The sequence below is a fragment of the Metarhizium acridum genome (assembly GCF_019434415.1).
Source record: "Metarhizium acridum strain ARSEF 324 chromosome Unknown scaffold_1, whole genome shotgun sequence".
NCBI classification, from domain to species: Eukaryota; Fungi; Ascomycota; class Sordariomycetes; order Hypocreales; family Clavicipitaceae; genus Metarhizium; species Metarhizium acridum.
The window spans coordinates 2,029,770-2,051,066 of NW_027094015.1; the positions used below are offsets into that span (position 1 = coordinate 2,029,770).

Here is a 21,297-nt window from a genome sequence, read left to right on the forward strand (position 1 = left end):
GAGTGAGCTGATAGGTGGGACCGCGTCCCGGAGGGTCCCCGCCAAACATTGGCTGCTCACCGCCAATTTTTTTTTAAGGCCGGCAGAAAAGTGGTGAAAGAGCCTTCCTTCGGCCACCAAAATCGCCACGATTATAAGGACAAGAACAGAACGGCCATTCGTTCCCAACAAAATGCCGGGACGACAATCGCATGGCCGGTCATTGATGGCCGCGCCCAAGGCCAAACCGGGCGGGAAAAAGGGCTCCAAGGCGAGGTCGCAGATGAATGCTCTCAATGCCTTTGGAATTGCGCAGGATATGTACCCCACGAAACACAAGAGAACGCCGCGAGCAAGGGAACTCGATGCCGAAATTGAGAGAAAACATGGGCGAGACGAGGCTGGCGAAGACGACGACGAAGATGAAGACGAGGAAGAGCAGCCCCGAAGAAAGAAGGCCAAGCGTCCATCACGGGCAGATGACGATGGCGAGGATGGCAGTGACAGTGAAGGCAATGAATGGCGCCTGGGCGGTTTGAGGGACGACGATGAAGATTCTGAAATAGAGAGCGATGATGCATTTGGAGACAGTGATAATGAGAAATTTGAGGAGTATTCATTCCGAGGGAGCAAGTCGAAGCCTGTAGGTTACTGGAAAGTTGTACGACATGCGAGGGTTTGCTAATGATCTTCCAGAAGGATGATGAGTCGGAGGACGACTCGAATGATGACGAAGGAGAAACTCTTGGCGCAGAGGCTATTGATTTGGCGACCGCTCTGGATCAGTGGGAAGAGGAATCAGATGACGAGCTCGAGGCGGATGGCGAATCTGGCTCTGGAGATTCAGAAGAGGACGAAGACGAGTCGGAGGAGGAGGAGGATGGATCTAGTGATGACGAAAGCGAAGACGACGATGGTGCTGAAGCTGACCCCGAAAAGTTGAATGCGTTGAAGGGACTCATTTCACGGTACGGTGGCGAAAAGGATGATGACGACAAATCGAAGTCGGGCACCGGACAGAAGCTTTCCCTCAAAGACTTGGGTCTCACAGGACTGAATGATCCATTCATGAAGAAGTCCCTCAAGTTGATGAACAAGGAAGCCAAAGAAAAGCGACCCGGTGTCGTTCAAAAATTGGCTGTGCCACTGTCCCGACGTGAGCAAGGTCGGCTGGACCGAAGCGTTGCATACGAAAAGACCAATGAGACCCTAGATAGATGGACGGAAACTGTCAAGCAGAACCGCAGAGCAGAGCACCTCGTGTTCCCGCTTCCTCAAAATTCAGCCACTGCCGGCCTAGACACTTCGGAGATTCAGCCTCTCAGCTCAGCCAAGCCTAGCAATGAGCTTGAATCCGCCATCATGTCTATCATGGAACAGAGCGGCCTTTCTATGAACAAGGAGCCCAAGCCCAAACCTCAAGAGTACGACGAGGAGGGTAACCTGCTCTCACGGAAAGAAGTCCTGGCTCGAAAACGAATGGAGCGAGAACTCAATTCCAGAGAAGCCAAGCGAGCCAAGCGCATCAAAAAGATCAAGAGCAAAGCATATCACAGAGTTCACCGGAAACAACGGGAACGCGACGAAATGGCTGCCAAGGAAGCTATGGAGGAAGCCGGAGAGATTGACTCCGAGGAGGAGAGAGAAGCACAGGACCGTCGACGCGCGTTGGAACGTGTTGGCCAGCGACACAAGGAGAGCAAATGGGCCAAGATTGGGTCCAAGACGAAGCGTGCCGTCTGGGACGACGACTTCCGCACCGGCTTGACAGAAATGGCGAGAAAGGACGAAGAGCTCCGTCGACGAAAAGAAGGCAAGGCGGGCGTCGACGGCGACTCTGACTCCGATGCAACCAGTAGTTCTGGCAGTGATGACGACGATGACGACATTCGACGCCAGCTAAGGGAGCTGGAAGAGGACAACGACGAGCCTCAGTCAAAACTGATGAGCATGAAGTTCATGCAGAAGGCCGAAGCGGCCAGGAAACGAGCAAACGACGACATGATTCGTCAAATCCGCCGCGACCTCGATGGCGACACCGCAGACGACTCCGACGACATGCAAGCCGATGACGAAGTCGGCCGCAGAAGCTACGGCGCAGCAGACTCATCCTCCAAACCCGCCCTCGACACATCAACCCGTGCGCCCAAACGCAGCCGAGTGCCAGAACCCAAAGACACAGACGCCGATATCATCATCAACAATACCACCACGACCACGCAGCCACTAGAACCTTCATCCTCCACAACAGGCGCCTGGTCACGCGGCGAAACGCGGCGCAAGAAATCCGCCCCCTTGCGTGGCGAAGACCTCGACCTGAGCGCCAACGTCCTCGTCGCCTCACAACCAAAATCCAAACCCACAAACAGCAACGGCAACGGCGACAGCCGCAACAACGACAGTGACGAAGATGACTCTGAAACAGAGCAGCACATGCCCCTGGCCGTCCGGGACCAGGCCCTCGTGGCGCGCGCCTTTGCAGGAGACGACGTCGTCGCCGAGTTCGCTCGCGAAAAGGACGAAATCGCCGAAGCAGACGACGACAAGGTCATCGACAATACCCTTCCGGGCTGGGGGTCCTGGGTCGGCGACGGCGTCAGCAATCGCGAGAAAAAGAGGCACCAGGGGCGCTTCTTGACAAAAGTAGAGGGTATCAAGAGGAAGGACAGGAAGGACGCCAAGCTGGACAGGGTGATTATCAATGAGAAGAGGATCAAAAAGGTACAGTAGTTGGCCCTTGCCCCAATTCTCTGTCGAGCCTTTATCGTGTCATTTTCATACTGCATCTTGTCTGGGAACCGACTAACAAAGCAACAAAACGTAGAATGATCGCTATCTCGCGTCCCAGCTCCCTCATCCCTTTGAGTCAAGGGCCCAATATGAGAGGTCGCTTAGATTGCCTGTCGGACCGGAATGGATGACCAAGGAAACCTTCCAGGATAGTACGAAGCCAAGGGTTCTTATGAAGCAGGGCATTATTGCGCCAATGTCGAAGCCAACTGCCTAGGCTGTTGTGGCTATAGCAATATTCATGGGTTGGATTTTCATGGCAACACGTATAGACATGTAACGATAGAGGGAGCATTCATGGTCGATATGTGACTGGACAAGAAAATATATTTGATGCCTCAACGCCATAATACAAGGAAAAAAGGTCAGTTGTTATACAACTGCACAAAACACAAAGAAAACCCCATCTAGCGAGCTAGACATGGCGGCGTAGAGCCATGGGACCAAGCCAAAAGTTGATAGTTTCTGCACGTTCCTGGTTTTTCCCCCCCTATCCCAACACTGATTTCGTCAGTAAAAATACATAGTCTTGGCAGGATTATAACGTATCCAAAGACTTCGTTTTTTCCGCCAAAAAATTCAAATTTGCTGGACGCATTTTGAATTGTGAACATCATGAGGAGTTACCCAGCAATTGAGCAAAGCTGCCGTCAAAGGCGTCGCTGGGTGTGGCGTAAAAGGCGACAGCGATAATAAGGTATAAACCCAAAAGCATAGCTCCTTCGAGATAATTAGATTTGCCATCTTGGACGGTATACGTGACGACTAGAACCGATACGGCAAATGCGACGGTTTGAACTACACATGTCATCAAAATTATTCGTATTTTGAAAGAATGATGGGGGAGCTGCCAAGGAAAAAGCTTACAAGTCTCAAAGTGCAACGACATTGGCTGCCCGATAATCCAGCCAACAATGACAAGGAAAGGAGTAACACCGAGAGCAATCTGGATGCTGGAGCCAATGGCAACAGCCATAGCGAGGTCCATCTTGTCGCGGAGGGCCACAACCACAGCAGTGACGTGCTCAGCAGCGTTGCCAACAATAGGAATCAGAATCAGACCAATGAACGCCTTGCTGATATTCGCACTCTCGACTATATCATCGATGCTTCCAACGAGGTACTCGGCGCAAATGGCTACCAGGACTGTAACAACAACCAGAACTATGGCGGCAGCAACAGGTCCTATGCTGGCTTCTTCTTCAGCGTCGCCTTCTTGTTGAGTTTCTTCATCGAAAAGGTTGCTGTGGGTTCGGAGTTGGAAAACGAGGTACATGACATAAAGAAGCAACAGAACAATGGCAGTGCCTCGTGAGAGAATCAGAATGCTACTGTTTTTGTCCTGTGATCCGTTCTGAGAGAGGACAGCATAGAGCTAAAAGACAGTCAGTAACAGAGGGCCTTGAACTGGTGCCATGACTGGCGCAATGTCCAACATACGGCTGCGGGAATGACAAGAGAGGCAGAGGACAGCGTCATGAGGGAGCATGTCGTCTGGGCGACGGCGGCGGAGAAAGACTGCTCCCTGCCGTCTCCATTGGTACCTCGGTGTACTAATCCACCAAAAAGGAAGCACATTCCCATAACAAGAAGCAAGTTCGACAAGATAGAACCAAGCATTGACGACTGCACGACCACAATCTGACCATCTTTTAGGGCGACAATGCTGACCTGTAATATGATGAGAATAGTCAGCTCTGATGTATTTGCTTCCTCGGATGCAAGCCGAGAACCACACAGATAGCACATACAATCAATTCCACAGCGTTTCCAAATGTTGCGTTCAGCAAGCCGCCCATGGCCTGGCCCAATTTACTCGCAAGCATTTCGGTGGCAAAGGAGAGAACCGCCGCAAGTGGAATGATGGCAAAGAAGTTGATGGTGAAGACGGCGGTTGGGTTCCAGTTGAGCGCGCCAGCCACGATGCCGATAGGGACCATTACCAGGAGAAAGTTGACATAGCCTATGCATCATATGCAGGTTAGTCGCCGAATACAGCGGAAAGACAGGGCGATTAGAGGCAATCAACTTCAATATACAAATATATAAAGTTAATTCAAGGCCGTACTGGGGAGAGACGCACCGCTTAAGAGAGTGACTTTGGTGACATGCCAGGTATACGCCGCGCCGCGCACCGCGATTGATTCGCTGTCGTTTCCAGGAGTATACTGTGTATCCAAAAGAAAGGTCCGGAGGCCGGTTTTGGGCTGGTGCTGAGTATGATTGCCAGCTTGAGCCGACGAAGCAGACTCGCCATTAATGAGCGGCGTGTGCTCGTCGGCATTGCGATAAGACCTGTGAGACATTTGGCGATAGAGCTTTTTGGACGACTGGTTGACTGCGGTATAAGAAAATGCGAATTAGCATCAATTGACTGCCGATTTGAAACAGTAGACAAACTACTGCCACAGATTCTCGATTTCTGCACGGCTTTCGAGGCTGATCGAGACGGTCCTTGACCGGGAGAGGACCAGGAGCTCTTGCCAATAATATCTGGTTAAAGCAACGCTCGCGGGGGGAACAGGGATTGAGAAAGCTCGTGAGAGATCAGAGACGAGCCTTGGTGTCTTTGGCGACAGCGAACAACTGTCGAGAAATACACTAGGTGTGAGGACGAAGAAAAGGGCGAGAACGTGAACCTGACATAGGGCCACCCACCAAAAGCTGCCGGGGTGCGGGAGGATACAAAAATATGGAGCGAGACGTTGGAGCATTGACAGGGAGCAGGCAAGGAGGTTGAGAGGAATAGATGTACTCGCGATGGGGAGTGACGAAGGCAAAAGGTAGGAGGCGTGATAACTACCTGGGTAATACCAGGCATTCTGGACATGGATTCTTCTGACGAACATCCGGGTATCTGGCGCCAGTAGTTTATCTTTGTGGCGTCCAGTGAGAGGCGGGTGAAGAGAGAGCGTGTGGATGGGGGACGGGCGTGGTTTGAAACGAGGGCATTAAGAAAGAACAATCGTGGCCATGGTTTCAGGCATGGAGATGGACCGGACTACTTGAGAACCGGTCCAACAAACACGTCGGAGGCCAATGCCATCGCGCCGGACAGCAACGAGACTGGGAGGCTCGATCACGATGGTGAGTATCACGAGTATCGCGCATGACCAGGCCGGTACTTGGAGAGCCGGTGGACAGTATTTGAACACGCTGCCGCGGAAGAGGTGAAATAAATGTACTGGCGACGATGACGGTGGCCATGACGATGACGAGAGACGTGACAAGCAAACTGAGACTGAACTTACATAACCCGCCAAAGACCATTGCTTCAGTTGTCTCGAATTGACCAATGTAGAGAGGCAGCAGGAGGGCCTTTGTTCGTGATGAGGTTTTTTGAGGTTTGAACTCAGAGCTCCAAACAAGCCTCACAACAGAGAGTGGTGTGGGCACAATGGATAGTGTAGTGTTGCCCGTGCTCAGACGTTGGGTGTGGGAGGGCGGAAATGAAGACCAAAGCGGCGTGGTTGACGTGACGATGGACGTCGAGATGGATGTTTGGATGGTGTCGGTGGTGGTGGTGGTGGTGGTGGTGGAGGAGGAGAAGGAGGAAGATGCGGCTCATAAGAGACCCAGTCTTCAAATCAATTGCTTGACGCTGTTTCGTGGAGCTGGCGGCGAGCTAACTGGTAGCGCGAGCATCGCAGTCTGGTATTCAATGCTGGCAGCACTTGAGCTCCCAAATTCCTTGTGTAGCGACTCAAGCTTCACGTTTAAGGCATAGCGTGGCTGCCGCAGCGGCTCCTGTTTGGTCGAGGTTGCAAGCCGCCGCCGCCTCGTCCACTGTCGGTCCACTGTCGGTCCATCGCCCTCGCAACAAGCAGCTTGACCATCTCACGCGATCGTGTCTTGGCCTTGCAGCTGCATGCAAGAAAGTGGTCCCGGGTCCCTGGTCCTTGTCACGGTCCTGGTTGTGGCCCCTGGCTGGTCTTGGAGGCCTCCTTGCGACGTCACACATTTCAACCAAGTATGAACTTTACGTCCTCAAAGGTGGTAAATCCCACACATAATTTGACCGTGCTTCTGCCTTGTCCGCCGCTCCAGAACGTTGGCCGCAGCAGTCCTGATTTTTGTTTGCGTCGTCGCCGCCCTCGAGGCCAATGTTGCACGACCAGTTTGTGGTTGACGTGTTTGCCAGCTTCCGGCTGTCCCGCTCGTTCCAAGTTTGGGGGTCAATTGATGAATCAATTGGACGACAACTCCGTAACCTGGACAAGGGTCCCAGTACTGTTTGTCAATCATCTTTGCCGCTTCGCGGACTGCCTCGCGCCCCTCAAGGCCTAAATAGAGCCTCACCTCACCTCATTCGCGTCACTGACATCAGCCTGCAGCAACCAAATCTTGTCCCGATCTCACAACTACGTTATTCAACTGCCGAGTTCGTACTAAAGCACCAGACGTCATCTTCCAAGTTTCAAGCCGGCCCGGCCATTGGAGACATTGTGTTGCAGCCCAGGGTAGTACAACCACTTGAGCAGCCGTGGCTATGCCTTGGGCGCAGCCACTTTGTGCCTCATTCTTCGCAATGCTCGTCGAGGCGTTTGTTCATTCATCATCATGCTGCTCTCTTCAGGGCCGGCCATTGATTTTTTATTTTTATTCTTATCTTCTCCGATAGCACGGCACCCATTGGACATTTCATGGCTTAAGAGGCTCAGAGCCAAGGGCCCAAACCGACCAAGGCGGCCCATGTACCTCGGTACCCCGTACTCGGTACTTTCATACATATTACTCCGTGCCAAGGTACCTTAGCCGTTACTTCGTGCCAGCCAAACTCCAAATAAAGTAGAAAATAAGCTCCCTTGAGGGAGCATGGGGCCTAAATCCCCTAACCGTGTGGCTCACGGCTCACGGCTCACGGGCTCCCAGCTTCCAGCTCCCAGCTCCATCAGCCAGATTTGGCAGCATCGCTTTGATTCTTGATTAACTCGTGTCAAAGGAGGCTGTGTCACCCCCTCACCCACCCCCGCTTAAGCTCCTGTTCCGACTTGGCTGTAGTTGCCCTTTTTAGAATACGCACAGCCAGCTCTGACTTGCTACACCATCAATTGATCTATCACGTCGTACACCAACCCTCAACCAGCGTGAGAATTCAAACGGTTGCACCTTTCATAAAATGACCCAATGTGAACCTCATCACCCTACAGCCGCGGCCTGCAATGGCTTCGTGCTATTACATTTCTGTTCTACAGATAAATGGCATCAGGCCCTTGAATCACACTAGTTGGAATGGTGTAACCCGTACAATTTTGCACCAGTCCAGAAAATAACCTCGCAGTCCTTTGTCTACTCATGCCATCTAATTTTGCAAATCCAACGGTGAGCCCATCTAAACAAACTTTCTACTCATAATCATGCTCATTAAGAAAAATGAGCTCTTGCCTGACGCGATTCACTATCTATACCAATATGTATATCCCAATTAAGCAATTCGTTGACACCTCAGAGGCAACCTAGTGCTATTTCTTAGTCAGCAAGCGCTTAACTCTGAAGCTTGTGCCATCATGACAAACCTGCCGCATATGCCATGAACCAAGTCATGGATGCGCCTCCGTCAAGCCATTGAGGGTCAAAGTCTCGCGAGGTGAAAAACTCCCATGCCTTTCTCGGTTCAATGGTGGCATAATTACCGTAAATAATTCCTTTCCAGGCGTTCCGAATGCTGTCCACTCTTCCTTTGTCAAAGTATGTCTCCCATTCCTCCCTGACGAACCCTTGGTCGCGTACGAACGGCGTTGCTGGCAAGATTGGAATCATGTGTATACCTTGGATAGCCTCAATATTGGGATCAAAGTATGTTGTGTGATCAATTTTGTTTTCGAAAAGGATCCCCGCCACTTTGTTGCCGATAAATTGCTCTGGTTGTACTGTATTGTCTTTCTTGTACAAGTAGTAGCTTTGCAGGCTCCGTGCAATAATGGACAGCTGTAAGTTTCCCCTAAATGCCCTAGTTAGCATTCACTTTGCTGATATTTTGCGATACCTCGCGATGTCAGCTTTACCTCATTTCGAGATCAAAGTTCTTACTGACTCTCCCCCACATTTTGAGCGCGTAGGCACACATTACGTCCTCAGAGCTAGACTCCTGGTCCTAGATTGATGTAAGATACATTGCGGAACAAGTGAGTGGATGTGGGCAGCACACCTTGCCATCCATGGCGGCATAAAGACCATGAGCCCAACTGTGGCCATGATACCAGTCAAAGGTACGCCATAAAGGAAAGAACTTGTCATCTTCACTGGGGTTTGCAACGTCGCGGACCAGCAGATTCACATAGTCCCGGTTCGCATTGGTCCATTCTGGGTCAAGATGGCCAATAGTAGCTGCGGCAAGGATATGATAACCATAGTGGAAGTGATGGTCATTGTAGTAGGTATTTCCGAAGTCAACTGCGGCGTCACCCGTCTCGTAACTTGCTGACGAGACTATTCCCCCACAGGCAGCTACAAAATCTTGCTGTTAGCAAGTACTCATAGCCATTAATCTCAAAATGGGATACTTGCTTTCGTGTACCAGAGGAAACTTTTGCTTGTTGGCTGCAAAGGTTCCAAATGCCACTTTCAATTGACCTAACCCTGTTTTCGCCAATGCTGTGTCGCCCAATAGTTCGTGGACAACATACAAAATTGTCGCGAATTTAGCAAGCGCCTGGACGGCCTCACTTAGATATTGAATACTGTTAATGAGTTATAGGTAGTCTCACCTTTCCGCTGAAGTACATGGAGTCCAAATTGGTTTGTGCGGCCATGTTTTGTGACAATTCCTTGGCGGCCGCGGCGCGAATTATACCTTTGGCCTTGCTGGACAACTCTTTCATGGACCCCTTTTCTGGGTGCCAGGGGGCAAAGTCCATCTCCGTGGGCATATGACGCTCGACCATTGCCCATTCAGTGCCCTTCACCAAAGTGGCAACACCTTTCGTGGTCGATTGAAGACGTACCTCCTGAACCCGCTTCATTGTTTCACCGTTGAAAGACGAAATATGATGAGGTAAGGCAAACATATAAAGATGGCCTAATTGGTGCCCATTTTTCTGGAACTTGAAAGAGTACGAGCCCTCTTGCCCAAATACTGATCCTGATAATGCAACTGTCACGGGATAGACTCCTGCTCCATCATCTAACAGATCTTCAGAGCCCTTGCTGCCGGGATCTTTGCAGACTTGTAGTATACCGTGGAAAGGACATTTTGATTCGGCCATGCTGTTATTTATGACCTTTAGATCCAGCTCCTCGCCTTTCGTTCTCCATGCATATACCCTCCACGTTGTTCCATCTTCTAGATGAAAGTTGTATTTCGTGACATGTTCCTTGGGGTTGATTGTTACGCGGCTTACAGCCTTGAAGAACACACCCGATTGGATTAAGGGCACAGAGCCATCAAACTGTGCCGTGACGTATGCCATTCCTTGGACCAATGGAAAAGATATGGCTGGTTTCGCTGTCTCGTTCTTGCTTAGATGGACTCTTGCAGAAAATGCCGTGATGCTGTCCATCGAAAGAGTTGTTTCATTTCCAAGCTCCTTGGCGGATATAACCATTGACTGAATACCAACTGGGTTCAGATAATAGGAAGAAGCCCCATCGAACTTCACTTGGCCAAATACTCTCTGGTTTTCCTCGATATGTGAACAAGACATTCCCCAACTAGCGCTTCCACCCTTGCCGCCGGCCCATGCTACAGAATATGGGAATGTAAAACTCGGACATCTTTGGTCCCCTAGGAAAAAATTGGAATAAAACTTGTTGGTTTGTAGAGGCGCCTGCGATTGAATTCCCTTGCGACGCACTGGATGATCATGACGGACAGATATGCTGGACGGCGGCGCTTTTGTATCTACGGGCTTAGCAAATATGTCTTGTGATGCCATGGTGGAGGATATTGCTTGGGTAAAATTCTTAAATACGCCCGTGGCCGTTGGTGTCAACAGAGTGGTTTGTGTCGAGGAAACTTTGCTCAAGGGCAGTTCTCCTGTTTCTTTCCGTGAAGTGTTTAGGTATGTTACGATATTGCCTGCAGTAGGTGGTTTCTTGTAGCTGCTTCTTGGCAAAGCATAGGTGGTAGTGCTCGATTCCGTAGGTGTCTTGTCTCCCACAATTCTCGATCCTTTGGGATGATCTTTAACCAAGGCAGACTCTTGATCCGGATTCGGAGTTGTCGTAGATATATTTGGTGGCAGGGGTTCAATAATGGTTTCGATTTTCGAGACCGTGGTGGATGCGTCGAAGACAACCGCTTTCTTACGCCAACGGTCAGTCAAATTGTTGTCTTTCCCTAGGGAAATTTGCCGGATTCCACTTTTTGAGGTCCCTAAAGAGTTCAGATATCCTGAACTACATGTTAGCCAGGAAATCCAATGAACTAATACCATATGCAAGTTCATATTAAGTGTATTGCAAGCGAGAACAAGTTATAGAATTGGTTTGTTTCAAAGTCCATGGGTCAATTGAATACACTGTACAAGCTGTTTGAGGAGACAAATGTCTATAGAATGGAAATACCGCGGCCCTTTCGCACAGCATTCCAGAGATATGCTGGGTGCCATGTTTCGTTGCCGCGGTATTGATTCACCACCATGAGAACCAGCTGGCTAGCCAAATGACAGGAATGTGATTGTCTAGGGCAGAAACATCCAAATTTGTCATACCTTGATAGTTTGAATCGAATTGCCAACTAAGTAGAGGTTGGTGAATCTAATCAAGCACAGGTGAGGTGCTGTGAATCTTTAGGTGATAATTAATTATCTGTCTGTGGTCATAATGCGATCAAGGTTGTGACAAGACGAGAATGAAGTGGGGGAAATGGAGAGAGGTTCACGCATGCATAGGCTTCCACTAGATGCACGCAAGGGGAACCAATCATGGCCAGGCAAGAAGAAATGCTGTTCTTTCTCTCGACCGTCGAACTTGTGACCGTCAAACGTGGAAGGAGCGGCTCAAACCTGTATGGTGGCTTTCGTGGCCAACTTGACTCAATGATATCATTGGAGTCCTGCGCAACTGTCTGCGATGCGGTATTTTGGTCTAACTTCTTATATGTACCAAGATAATTTGTCCATTCTAAGATTCATCAGGCAGTCTAAAATACATCCATCTCCAGCCACAGTGCATGTCCGACCGCTCTTCGTATGTTTCGAATAGGCCTGTTGCCGGGTCGGTCAACCTTACCAGAGGGCCAAGTAAAGACAGGATGCTGCTTCCGAACCCCCCGGACTTTTTCCTTCTCCGGATCAATGCATCGCCCCAGTCTCTATCAAAGCTCCATCCAAATCAACACCATAGACAAAAAGCATATCATAAACCCAAAGCGCTGTACTTTCCTTTGGCTGACCCCTCGCGTATCAACTCCTTTACTCTTGCTGTAGTATCAGGATTCAGCTTTGTCTTCTCTTTCGCTTTTGGTTTGACGGACTCGCGACTCAAACCTGGAGCTAGAATCTTGGCTTTTGTTTGCCTTGTACTCGTACTAGCCTCTGAAATAGCTGCAAGACGCTTCTTCTTTCGTTCTAAACCTGCCTGTGAAGCTTCGGCTTCTTTGCGGCAACGACGAATCTCTTTATCGGACAGGATCCAGGGATTGTCAAGGACTTCGTGGCGAAACTTCGACCTCCTTTCCCACATTTTAACCTCTTGTGCTGTACTCTTCACTATTACCAGCTTCTCAATCTTTATTTGCTTTTCGTCCCTGAATGTAGACAAGGCGCCCTTGACATCGACTACGTCGCCAACGTCTACGTTGCCATATGGCCCAGGTGGATCCAAGATATTTAGAGCGCTGGGTTTTGCTGCATCACAAGCAGCTGTTCCAGGTTGGCATTGTAATGCTGCTACATTATTGACCGGAGCGGGTGGTTGTGTATTGATCATCGCCTCAATGCATTTTCCACTGCTGTCATCGACGGTGTAGACGCGGCGGCCATAGAAGTCATCGACTGCCACAACTGGTCCGACAACTCGGACCCATTTGATGGGTAAATTTCTGTAGAAAAAAAAGTTTTCTCCTGTCACCTGCATTAGCGCCCGAGACTGCAGTGTTCTTGCGACGCTCACCTTCAAAGCCCGCGTGCTGCTTGAGGGCGTGAATGTCGGACACGCGAAGCAAACACCAGTTATTAGCAGTCGGCGACAGGTGAAAGCAATAGCGTGGGTAAGGCAAGACCTGTGCTTCCTCGCTCATGGCATGGCTGAAGCAAGTCTCACCCTGTGTGAAGGGTCATGAATCGAGCTCCTGAGTAGGTCAATGGTTATGTGTGTGAATGGAATTAATGCCAGGAGCTTGATTGAAGACGGAAATGGAGTCGACCAGCGGTTAACGCAGGACACGGCATCGCGCACTGGTCAACTGGTCAACTGGTAGCACTGGTCTGCCATGGTTGCTCAAGTGCGCTGTTGGCCGTCCAAGCACAGGCTCCGCTCAGACTGTTGGCTGCCGAACCCCACTAGTCGATACCTGCTTACCGGTCGACATGTACACGTACTGAGCACTTTGGAAGAACCAGACTATTGGTACCAACTACTAAGAAGTACCCAGTAGGTAAGTTCCTGGCGAGATTTACGCAGCTGTGGTCACCGCTGAAACGAAAGGCCCCAAAACATTTTGACATTAATCACTGATGTGCCCACGCTGAATGGTAATACGCCGGCCGGAACGAATCACAACCAGTCCGGAGATGGAACTGTCCGTCTATTAAATTTCCATATTTCACAAAACACAATTGCCCATTTCCTATAACCCTAGCCTAAACCGTACTCCCTGGTGACCGATACGAAATAATACATTGTACCCTATTTCTTGGACTTCTTTGAGGCCTTGCCGCCTTTTAACTTGGCGGCAGCGGCTTGAAAAGCTTCTTCCGAGGGCTCGACGTCATCCACCGCTCGCTTTTTGCCCTTCTTTCCTTTGCTACTACTAGCTCCATACTTCTCCGTCAGGTGTTCCAAGAAATTTGCAGATCTATCTTGCTGTCGTCTCTGAATCAAGGCCGCCAGGTCATCTTCCGAGCCGTCTTTTGACTTCGCGCCCTTCTTCGCAAACAACATGTCGTGAACACCGATTTCCCTGGCGTGATTCTCTGCCTCCTCTGCCTCAGCTTTTGCGGCCTTGACCCGGGCTGCCCGCTTCTTCTTATTTTCCTTTGTGTAGGAGTCAAAGGCTGGCACGTCTTCCTTCTTGATGGCCTCGTCAATAATGTTGCGAAATCTCTCGTCATCTTCGGTGACATCGCTCAGCATGACGCGTTCGTATATTTGGTCCATGTCCCCTTCACATTCTTCGTAGGCAATCAAAACATCGTCTCTTTCCTCATCAGAGCCCTTGTATTTCTCGGCAAATTTCTTAATCGCGTCCGCAGATATTGAGTCTCTGAATTGTTCCCGGTAGTAATCGCTCCAATTGAAGCCATCTGCATCGACGATGGATTCTGACGTCGACCCGGTGGTGTCATATCGTTTGCGCCGCGCCGGGTCGGAGAGGACGGCGTAGGCAAAGGCAATCTTCTGGAACTTGGCGTGAGCGTCCTCTTTTTGTTCACTCGTCACCTTGTCTACAGGCTTCTATTAGTATACCAAGGATGGTTGATGCATGTACGCAAAGCTCACCAGGGTGGTTCCTGAGCGCTGCCTTTCGGTAGGCACTCTTGATTTGGTCTGCTGTGGCCTCGCGGGGGAGGCTGAGCACCTCATACGGGTCAATGACGGGTGGCTCATTACCCACGGAATCCTCGACATCAGACATTTTCGATATTTCCCCCCCGGTCCTCTGGTGTGAATCACAGAATGGAGCCGGGAAGTTGTGTTGACGTGGATGGATGTAGGTGTCACGCGTCAGGACGCGCCTGAGGCTCAGGGTGGACTGGAGGTTTAATGGGCGGGGCTCTCCAGATGGCCGGCGCCAAAAACCACCAGGCTTGGAGTCTTTGACAGTCCCGGAATCTGGATTCTGGACCGATTGCAACCCTCAGCGATCCAAGGCATGATAGTTTCGGTCCCCATGACTTGTCAGACTCCCTGGTACCTAGCAGCGTTATACTAATCAACAAACTACTTTGCACCCCTCCGCGTCCCACATCAACTATGGCTTCAAGGACAGAACAGGATCACAAGATGCTCATGCGGCGTGCCCTGGCATTGGCCGAGAAGTCACCACCAAAGCCAAGCAATTTCCGGGTGGGTGCCCTCTTGGTCAATCTTGATGATGGGCAAGTTGTCGCCGAAGGATACACTCTAGAATGCGAGGGCAACACACACGCTGAAGAGTGCTGTTTTATCAAACTTGCGGAGCAGCATGCTACCAAGGAGGAGGGTCTAGTCGACATCATCAACACTCCTCATGCATTATATACGACCATGGAGCCATGTTTCAAGCGCCTCAGCGGCAAATTACCCTGTGTCGAGAGAGTTTTACGACAAAAGTCGTGGATCAGGGAGGTTTACCTCGGCGTACAAGAACCGGAAAAGTTTGTCGGTCAGAACCCTGGACGAGGAATGCTTGAATCTGCCGGCATCAAAGTTGCGGCAGTGCCTGGACTTGAGGACGAAATTCTCGAGGTTGCAACAGCAGGTCATGCATCCGATGCCTAATTTTTCAACAAGTCACACGGGCGGTGGTCTGCTCAATGTGGCAGCTGGAACTTGTAACGAAGTGGTTTGGCTGACAGAAAAGGTACGGAAGTCTTATCACGGAATAGTCGTTTGCTTTGGATACACGCCTAGCAGATGCATAGAAAGTACAGCGACCATTCAACGATATGCATACAATAGGCTTCTCAAACGTCATCTACATGGGAACCGACAAGGATATCTTATCACGAGGATGTTGAATATGACCGGAACTGCTCTTTCTCAATAGGCACCCACCCAGCTGCAACAGTTGTTCGATACTGCGGTCCTACGTCACTATTTCCGCTGCCGTGAACCAGGGGAAAGCCTCCGTCTCACGCCGGGGCAAAAGTTCGGCTTGGGGACTCCAGTAACTGTACCTTGTGATTGACCTACAACGTCGAGGCAATGTTGAAATGGCTGAGAAGGCGACTTGAGCCAGGGACAACTCGAAATGTCATTACGGAAAACAGACATGGTGAACCTTTTAGCAAGCGGCGCAACCCCAATTAGCTTGCTGAGAGGAGGCAGTACTGGAGGATCCGTGTTTCAACACCCCCACCGTTTTGGTTCACTCCCATTTCCCCGCATTTCCGTTGAAGCGCAGTTGAAGGGTGTGGAGGGAGCATGGCAATGGGAATGGGAAGTGTGTGGGGATGTTACGCAGGCGTCTTGCTCAGGTCCAACGTCCTCGTTCATCATAGAGCTTTTGAAAGTCACTGGTCAATCCTCGTCTGTATAGCTCTTGTCTCAAGGTTTCCAATTTTTGCCAAGACATCCGCCACTCCCGTGACCCAACACTGGTTGCATGAACCTATCTCGTTGTCGATCTGTTGACCACTACAGCCTTGGTCATCAGTACTTTATTGGAGACATTTTGTATAAAGTCGTGGAATCCAGGAGCTCTCGAGCTCGGTCTCGTTTCTTCTCTCTTTGTCTGCTTCAGAATTTGGGTATGCTTTGTGTTTGAATCGTATGGGAACATGTTTGAACAGCCTGTTGTGACATTTGAGTCAGGCCGAGGATTCAGTCTCATTGGTGCAGACATTCTTATTGATCATGATGAATTTGAAGGAGTTCACATTGCAGCCAAGAACCTGTCCAAAGACTTTACTAGAGTCACTGGCCAAGGCGGCAATGTAGTTCTGACCACAGCAACTGACCGCGTCGAGTCTAAATCTTGCGTTATTGTGGGAACGCTGTCAAAGTCAGCAATAATCAAGAAGCTAGGATCCGACGGGAAAATTGACATTTCCGGTATCGATGGGAAATGGGAATCCTGGGTCACGCAATGTGTCTCCAATCCAACTGAGGGCTATGACAACGCCTTGGTAATTGCCGGCAGCGACAAGAGGGGTGCTATTTACGGCATATACTCTCTGTCCGAACAGATTGGCGTCTCTCCGTGAGTTCTCAGAGGCCGAAGATTTCAGCATCTTATGTTTCTTACATCATAGCAGATGGTACTGGTGGGCGGACGTTCCTCCCAAAGTTCATGACGAAGTTTATGCCCTCCCTGTGTCAACCCGCAACGGCGAACCAAGCGTCAAATATCGTGGCATTTTTATCAATGATGAAGCGCCAGGAATGGACTCCTGGGTCCACGAGAAATTCGGCCCCAAGTTTGATTCCAACTTCTACCACTTCGTGTTTGAGCTACTCCTTCGGCTTAAAGCCAACTTTATGTGGCCTGCCATGTGGAGGGGATACCCGTACCCGGGCAGATCATTCTTCGTTGACGATCCTAAAAACCAGGCTCTTGCCGACACTTATGGGGTAGTAATGGGCACTTCTCATCACGAACCAATGCAACGCGCCATGAACGAATGGTCCACCACACAGCCAGAGAACACTTGGAATTGGGAGACCAATAAGGAAAAGGTCACAGAATATTTCAGATTTGGCGCAGAGCGAGCACGACCTTTTGAGTCGTACATCACTATGGGCATGCGAGCAGAAGGTGACAATCCTATCGACGGCAGTGACCCTAAGAAGATCCTTGCAGAAGTTCTTGATGTACAAAGAGGTATTATAGAGGAAAATTACGGGAGTAAGGGCGGGGTGATGCGTAAGTTGACGCCCTTCATGTCGTCGTAGCTGGCGCTGATTTCCCAGGAAGAATTGATGGCACTATACAATGAGGTGCAAAAGTATTATGACGATGGGCTGGAGATTCCAGAAGATATCACACTCCTTTTCTCTGATGATAATTTTGGCTCTCTGCGCCGATTGCCGAATGAGCAAGAGAAGATGCGCCCCGGCGGCTCCGGAGTAAGTACTTCTGACGACACACGTCTAAGTCTCCTAACGTTAGTTCGACCAGTACTACTACCACTTTCAATACACGGGATATCCTCGATGCTATCGGTGGATGAACAGTAACACGCTAGTAAGCTTACAATGCCTAGTACGTAAAATGCATGCTGTATTAACATGACATTTAGGGGAAAGCATGGCACCAACTACAACTAGCACATGCCCAAGGCGCAAATCGCATCTGGGTCTTCAACGTTGGCGATCTCAAGCCTTGCGAAGTGCCCATGAGCTTTGGGTTTGACCTTGCTTGGGATGTCCATTCCATCGGTGCCGACTCTTTTCCCCAATATTACGAGGAACTGGCAACGCGAGAATTTGGGCGCAAACACGCAAAGGGTATCGCCAGGGCCTGGTACGACTTTGACCGTCTTGTCGCACTGCGGAAACAGGACCACATCGATGTGAGCACATTTACTCTGCTCAAGTACCACGAAGCAGACAATATTGTCGCGCGTTGGAAGACCCTGCTGCATGATGCGAAGACAATCAACGCCAAAATGGACAAGGAGTACAAATCCGCCTTCTTCCAGCTGGTTCTCCACCCTATCAAGGCATCCTATCTGTGTACCTTGCTCCGAGTAACCCAGTATAGAAACCAACTGTTTGCCAAGCAGCGTCGAAACACTACAAATGTGCTATTCCACCGGAGTCTCGAAATCCTCAACAAAGACCATGATCTTATGATGGAATACCATACCATTAACGGTGGCAAGTGGAACCATATCATGAGGCAGCCGCACTACGGATATGGAGATACTGGTGCTCAACCGTCAAGAAATATGATTGACGGTCTGTGCTACGTCCAGACTAGAGAGGATTCCAACCCCAGCGTTGGGCATATGGGCATTGCTGTGGAAGGCATTGAAGGCGTCAATCCCGGACATATCAATGAGGACTCGGACCGAACTCATCCATCCCGCAAGTGGCTGGAGCCGGGAGTGACTCTCCCCTTTATCACTCCGTACGGCCCGCAGGACCGGTATTTTGAAGTTTTCCACCGCGGAACAAAAGCATTCTCCTGGGTCGCGAAACCGCAGTACGACTGGATCAAGCTCACTCAGTACCAAGGCCATCTCAAACCTGAAGATGACGATACCAAGGTGGTTCTCACTATCGACTGGACGCAAGTTCCCGCCAACTTTGATGAAAAGGTAATCATCGAAGTCTTTGGTTCTCTAGATGGCTACGAAAAAGTCCACTTGACTGTGCGCCATAGTCGGGTCCCTGCCGATTTCACCGGCTTCGTCGAAACGAGCGGCCACCTCGCCATCGACGCAGGCAAATGGGCTACATCCCCATATCAGGCTCTTCCAGCACTGGGCCGCACCGCTGCAGGATCTGTGACTTTGCCAATCGGCACCGACCTGAGCAATCCCGATGACATTCCGTTCCTGCGCTACCCTATATATGTTCTCTCTGATCGCGACAACGCCAACCTCGAGCTGCAATTCAACATGACTCTGGAAACCGACCCGCAGAGCCGCATGGAGTATGACATCCGCTGGGACGGCGGAGAAATCAAGCGATACCGCCTCACTGACGATGATCCCGGCAATGACCGCGGCCTCCCGCGAGGCTGGAACGTGGCCGTCATGGATTGCGTCTGGAAAAAGTCCCATGGCATTGGGCACGCCACAGTCGGCGCTCACACCATCGAGGTGCGATTCCGCAAGCCCAACATGATTCTGGAGAAGCTTGTTCTGGATCTTGGGGATTTGCGGCACACGTACTTGGGCCCCCCTGAGAGCGACTACGTCGAGGGCACCAGCCGCGCAGCCACCTGCATTGGACACAATGATCGGCTAAGCTTGGATTTGAGATGTTGAGCTATTGAAAAGTCCATGTATGTACGTCTTCTTCCTCTTTTTTTTTTTGGTTTCAGTCAGTCATTCCCGGAATGTAAAAAGATGGATACTCGCTATAAGAAACACTGTACACTATTTGCTGCTTCCCCCATTCCCATGCCGTAGCTTTGTTTAGCAACGGGCGTGATTGCCGTGACAGGTAGAATATTTGTCGGGGATTTCAGGCATATGCAGTACTGTATGCTGGTACAAGTACGGCATGGACCTCTTTTTCTGCCACTGGTGAAGAACATCTGGGACCGACATATTACATCACATGTAGGGCCATGGGGCAGGCATCACGGCGGTACTAAGCACACTGCTTTGCTCAGCATAGCGAGCAATTTAAAGAATTGACAGCAGCAACCGCTGCAAGCATATCGATTATTTGGAACTATAGTCCGGTAAAGACAGCCATGTAACCGTGATTAATATTATCCCAGAAGCCAGCCTGGCGCCGCAATCAACATCAGTATCAAATCCCAATTACGTCAAACAAATTAATTACCCCCCCATTGCAGCTCCCACGATTACTTTGATGATTCCGCAGCCTTGGGCTCCTCCTTCTCAGCGTGTGCGAGTTTCAAAATCTCATGTCCCCCGATGATCCAAAACTTGTCAGGCGCCTTGTTCTCCCAAGCCAGCTGGGCGGCTTTGACGGCCGCCCTGGCAATAGCATCGGCATCCTGTCCCAGGGCATCCTGGAGGCCCTTGCTGAGCTTGCCCAGGCCCCTCACGGCCGCCTGCGCAATACCTTCGGCGGCACGGCTGGTCTCGCGCTCTCCCAGGATCATGCCGGGCCGCAGAATACTGGCGTGATCGAAGCCGAGCTCCTTGACGGCATTCTCCACCCCCCTCTTCATCTTGCTGTAGGGAGCCCAGCTGGACAGGAAACCGTCAGAGCCGGCGCTGGAAATGAATACAAATGTCGCAACGCCGGCTTCCTTGGCCGCCCTGGCCAGCTCAATGTTGAGGTCGTGGTCAATCTTGCGCTGGTTCTCGAGACCGCCGGCTTGGGCGCGGGTGGTGCCCAGAGCGGAGAAGACGGCGGCCGGGACGGGCGAGAGGCCGGTCAGCGCGGCGGCCCATTTTGTAGTGTCGGCGTCGACGATGGAGTTGAGGTTCGGCGAGGAGGGCTTGGGGGCGCGACGGGTGATTGTGTGGACGGGCTTGTAGATGTCGCCGGCTAGGAGGTTGGACAGGATGTGAGAGCCGACGAGGCCGGTTGAGCCGATGACGGCGGCAGACATGATGATGGAATACTCGGATATGGAGGCGGGAAAACCAGTTCGGCAGGGGACTTGAAAGGAGGTTCAGAAGACCATTTGAGCCACTAGTCATTGATGATGCGCGGCGAGGTGGCAATAAGTGGCGGAGTTGCGGGCAAGCTTGAGCCCAAGTCCGAGCTCAAGCTCCTGGAGCTCAAGCAAGCTACCTGGACCCCGAGTAGCTTTGGGTGGCAAGGGCGGAGTTGACGGGAGCTAATTCGAGGCGGGACGGAAGGTGCGGCGCTGCATACCTACCTAGGTAGGTACCTACCTGCGCGCGCGGCCCTTCGTTCTGGTGACAGCAGAACTATCACAAGACAAGTCCTAAATTATTCAGCTATTAAAAGTCTCATGTATCCCTTTGAGTGCGCTAAGGTGCCACTTGCGTACCGAACAAGGATGTGAACCAATAAAAAGTCTTGAATCAAAAGGTACATTTTCCTACTAAAAAGAATTAGTATGATGGTATAAGTACCAACAGTTTCCAAGTTTACAAAGAG

General features: G+C 50.7%; 9 protein-coding genes across 11 annotated transcripts; 4 read left to right on the forward strand and 5 right to left on the reverse strand.

The window, feature by feature from the left end:
- The first annotated feature begins 103 nt into the window (after positions 1-103).
- On the forward strand, positions 104-2,782 carry J3458_000577 (uncharacterized protein). The gene is made up of 2 exons (XM_066116215.1): positions 104-622; positions 676-2,782. Exons 1-2 carry the CDS (start codon positions 173-175, stop codon positions 2,707-2,709), a joined length of 2,484 nt encoding a protein of 827 aa, XP_065978097.1. The 5' UTR covers positions 104-172; the 3' UTR covers positions 2,710-2,782.
- A 600-nt stretch (positions 2,783-3,382) lies between these two features.
- VCX1_1 lies at positions 3,383-6,378 on the reverse strand (the record flags this gene model as incomplete). Of its 2 annotated transcripts, XM_066116216.1 has the most annotated exons (6): positions 6,021-6,378; positions 4,853-5,107; positions 4,521-4,732; positions 4,210-4,440; positions 3,637-4,144; positions 3,383-3,567 (listed from the first exon to the last, which is right to left on the reverse strand). In XM_066116216.1, the coding sequence occupies exons 1-6, from the start codon at positions 6,037-6,039 to the stop codon at positions 3,383-3,385; spliced, it is 1,410 nt and encodes a 469-aa protein (XP_065978098.1). In that variant the 5' UTR covers positions 6,040-6,378. The 2 variants fall into 2 exon arrangements, with proteins under 2 accessions (XP_065978098.1, XP_007808972.1); XM_007810781.2 differs by having other exon boundaries at positions 4,853-6,378.
- Positions 6,379-6,812: 434 nt separating this feature from the next.
- Positions 6,813-7,728, forward strand: J3458_000579 (uncharacterized protein). The gene is made up of 2 exons (XM_066116217.1): positions 6,813-7,001; positions 7,104-7,728. The coding sequence occupies exons 1-2, from the start codon at positions 6,873-6,875 to the stop codon at positions 7,356-7,358; spliced, it is 384 nt and encodes a 127-aa protein (XP_065978099.1). The 5' UTR covers positions 6,813-6,872; the 3' UTR covers positions 7,359-7,728.
- Positions 7,729-7,981: 253 nt separating this feature from the next.
- On the reverse strand, positions 7,982-10,643 carry ACF2_1 (endo-1,3-beta glucanase; the record flags this gene model as incomplete). Its single annotated transcript, XM_066116218.1, has 6 exons — positions 7,982-8,231; positions 8,286-8,710; positions 8,775-8,863; positions 8,918-9,216; positions 9,277-9,421; positions 9,477-10,643. 6 exons carry the CDS (start codon positions 10,641-10,643, stop codon positions 8,215-8,217), a joined length of 2,142 nt encoding a protein of 713 aa, XP_065978100.1. The 3' UTR covers positions 7,982-8,214.
- A 1,109-nt stretch (positions 10,644-11,752) lies between these two features.
- Positions 11,753-13,107, reverse strand: J3458_000581 (uncharacterized protein). 2 transcript variants are annotated; one of them, XM_007810779.2, is made up of 2 exons: positions 12,823-13,107; positions 11,753-12,773 (listed from the first exon to the last, which is right to left on the reverse strand). In XM_007810779.2, the coding sequence occupies exons 1-2, from the start codon at positions 12,947-12,949 to the stop codon at positions 12,067-12,069; spliced, it is 834 nt and encodes a 277-aa protein (XP_007808970.1). In that variant the 5' UTR covers positions 12,950-13,107; the 3' UTR covers positions 11,753-12,066. The 2 variants fall into 2 exon arrangements, with proteins under 2 accessions (XP_007808970.1, XP_065978101.1); XM_066116219.1 differs by having other exon boundaries at positions 11,777-13,086.
- A 343-nt stretch (positions 13,108-13,450) lies between these two features.
- J3458_000582 (uncharacterized protein) lies at positions 13,451-14,622 on the reverse strand. Its single transcript, XM_007810778.2, has 2 exons — positions 14,371-14,622; positions 13,451-14,315 (listed from the first exon to the last, which is right to left on the reverse strand). The coding sequence occupies exons 1-2, from the start codon at positions 14,504-14,506 to the stop codon at positions 13,558-13,560; spliced, it is 894 nt and encodes a 297-aa protein (XP_007808969.1). The 5' UTR covers positions 14,507-14,622; the 3' UTR covers positions 13,451-13,557.
- A 222-nt stretch (positions 14,623-14,844) lies between these two features.
- On the forward strand, positions 14,845-15,351 carry J3458_000583 (uncharacterized protein; the record flags this gene model as incomplete). The annotated part of the gene is made up of 1 exon (XM_007810777.2): positions 14,845-15,351. One exon carries the CDS (start codon positions 14,845-14,847, stop codon positions 15,349-15,351), a length of 507 nt encoding a protein of 168 aa, XP_007808968.2.
- A 1,001-nt stretch (positions 15,352-16,352) lies between these two features.
- Positions 16,353-19,511, forward strand: J3458_000584 (uncharacterized protein; the record flags this gene model as incomplete). Its single annotated transcript, XM_066116220.1, has 5 exons — positions 16,353-16,774; positions 16,830-17,430; positions 17,485-17,640; positions 17,693-17,758; positions 17,814-19,511. The coding sequence occupies 5 exons, from the start codon at positions 16,353-16,355 to the stop codon at positions 19,509-19,511; spliced, it is 2,943 nt and encodes a 980-aa protein (XP_065978102.1).
- Positions 19,512-20,059: 548 nt separating this feature from the next.
- FMP52 (Protein fmp52, mitochondrial) lies at positions 20,060-20,779 on the reverse strand (the record flags this gene model as incomplete). The annotated part of the gene is made up of 1 exon (XM_066116221.1): positions 20,060-20,779. The coding sequence occupies one exon, from the start codon at positions 20,777-20,779 to the stop codon at positions 20,060-20,062; it is 720 nt and encodes a 239-aa protein (XP_065978103.1).
- Between the last annotated feature and the right edge of the window lie 518 nt (positions 20,780-21,297).

Excerpts from the sequence above, each read along its gene's own strand:
- J3458_000577 (XM_066116215.1), top strand. The coding sequence starts at position 173 with ATGCCGGGACGACAATCGCATGGCCGGTCATTGATGGCCGCGCCCAAG. Across the intron at positions 623-675 it reads GAGGGAGCAAGTCGAAGCCT|AAGGATGATGAGTCGGAGGA; the intron begins GTAGGTTACTGG and ends ATGATCTTCCAG.
- J3458_000579 (XM_066116217.1), top strand. The coding sequence starts at position 6,873 with ATGTTGCACGACCAGTTTGTGGTTGACGTGTTTGCCAGCTTCCGGCTG. Across the intron at positions 7,002-7,103 it reads TGGACAAGGGTCCCAGTACT|CAACCAAATCTTGTCCCGAT; the intron begins GTTTGTCAATCA and ends ATCAGCCTGCAG.
- J3458_000581 (XM_007810779.2), bottom strand. The coding sequence starts at position 12,949 with ATGAGCGAGGAAGCACAGGTCTTGCCTTACCCACGCTATTGCTTTCAC. Across the intron at positions 12,774-12,822 it reads GCAGCACGCGGGCTTTGAAG|GAGAAAACTTTTTTTTCTAC; the intron begins GTGAGCGTCGCA and ends TGCAGGTGACAG.
- J3458_000582 (XM_007810778.2), bottom strand. The coding sequence starts at position 14,506 with ATGTCTGATGTCGAGGATTCCGTGGGTAATGAGCCACCCGTCATTGAC. Across the intron at positions 14,316-14,370 it reads AGCGCTCAGGAACCACCCTG|ACAAGGTGACGAGTGAACAA; the intron begins GTGAGCTTTGCG and ends AGAAGCCTGTAG.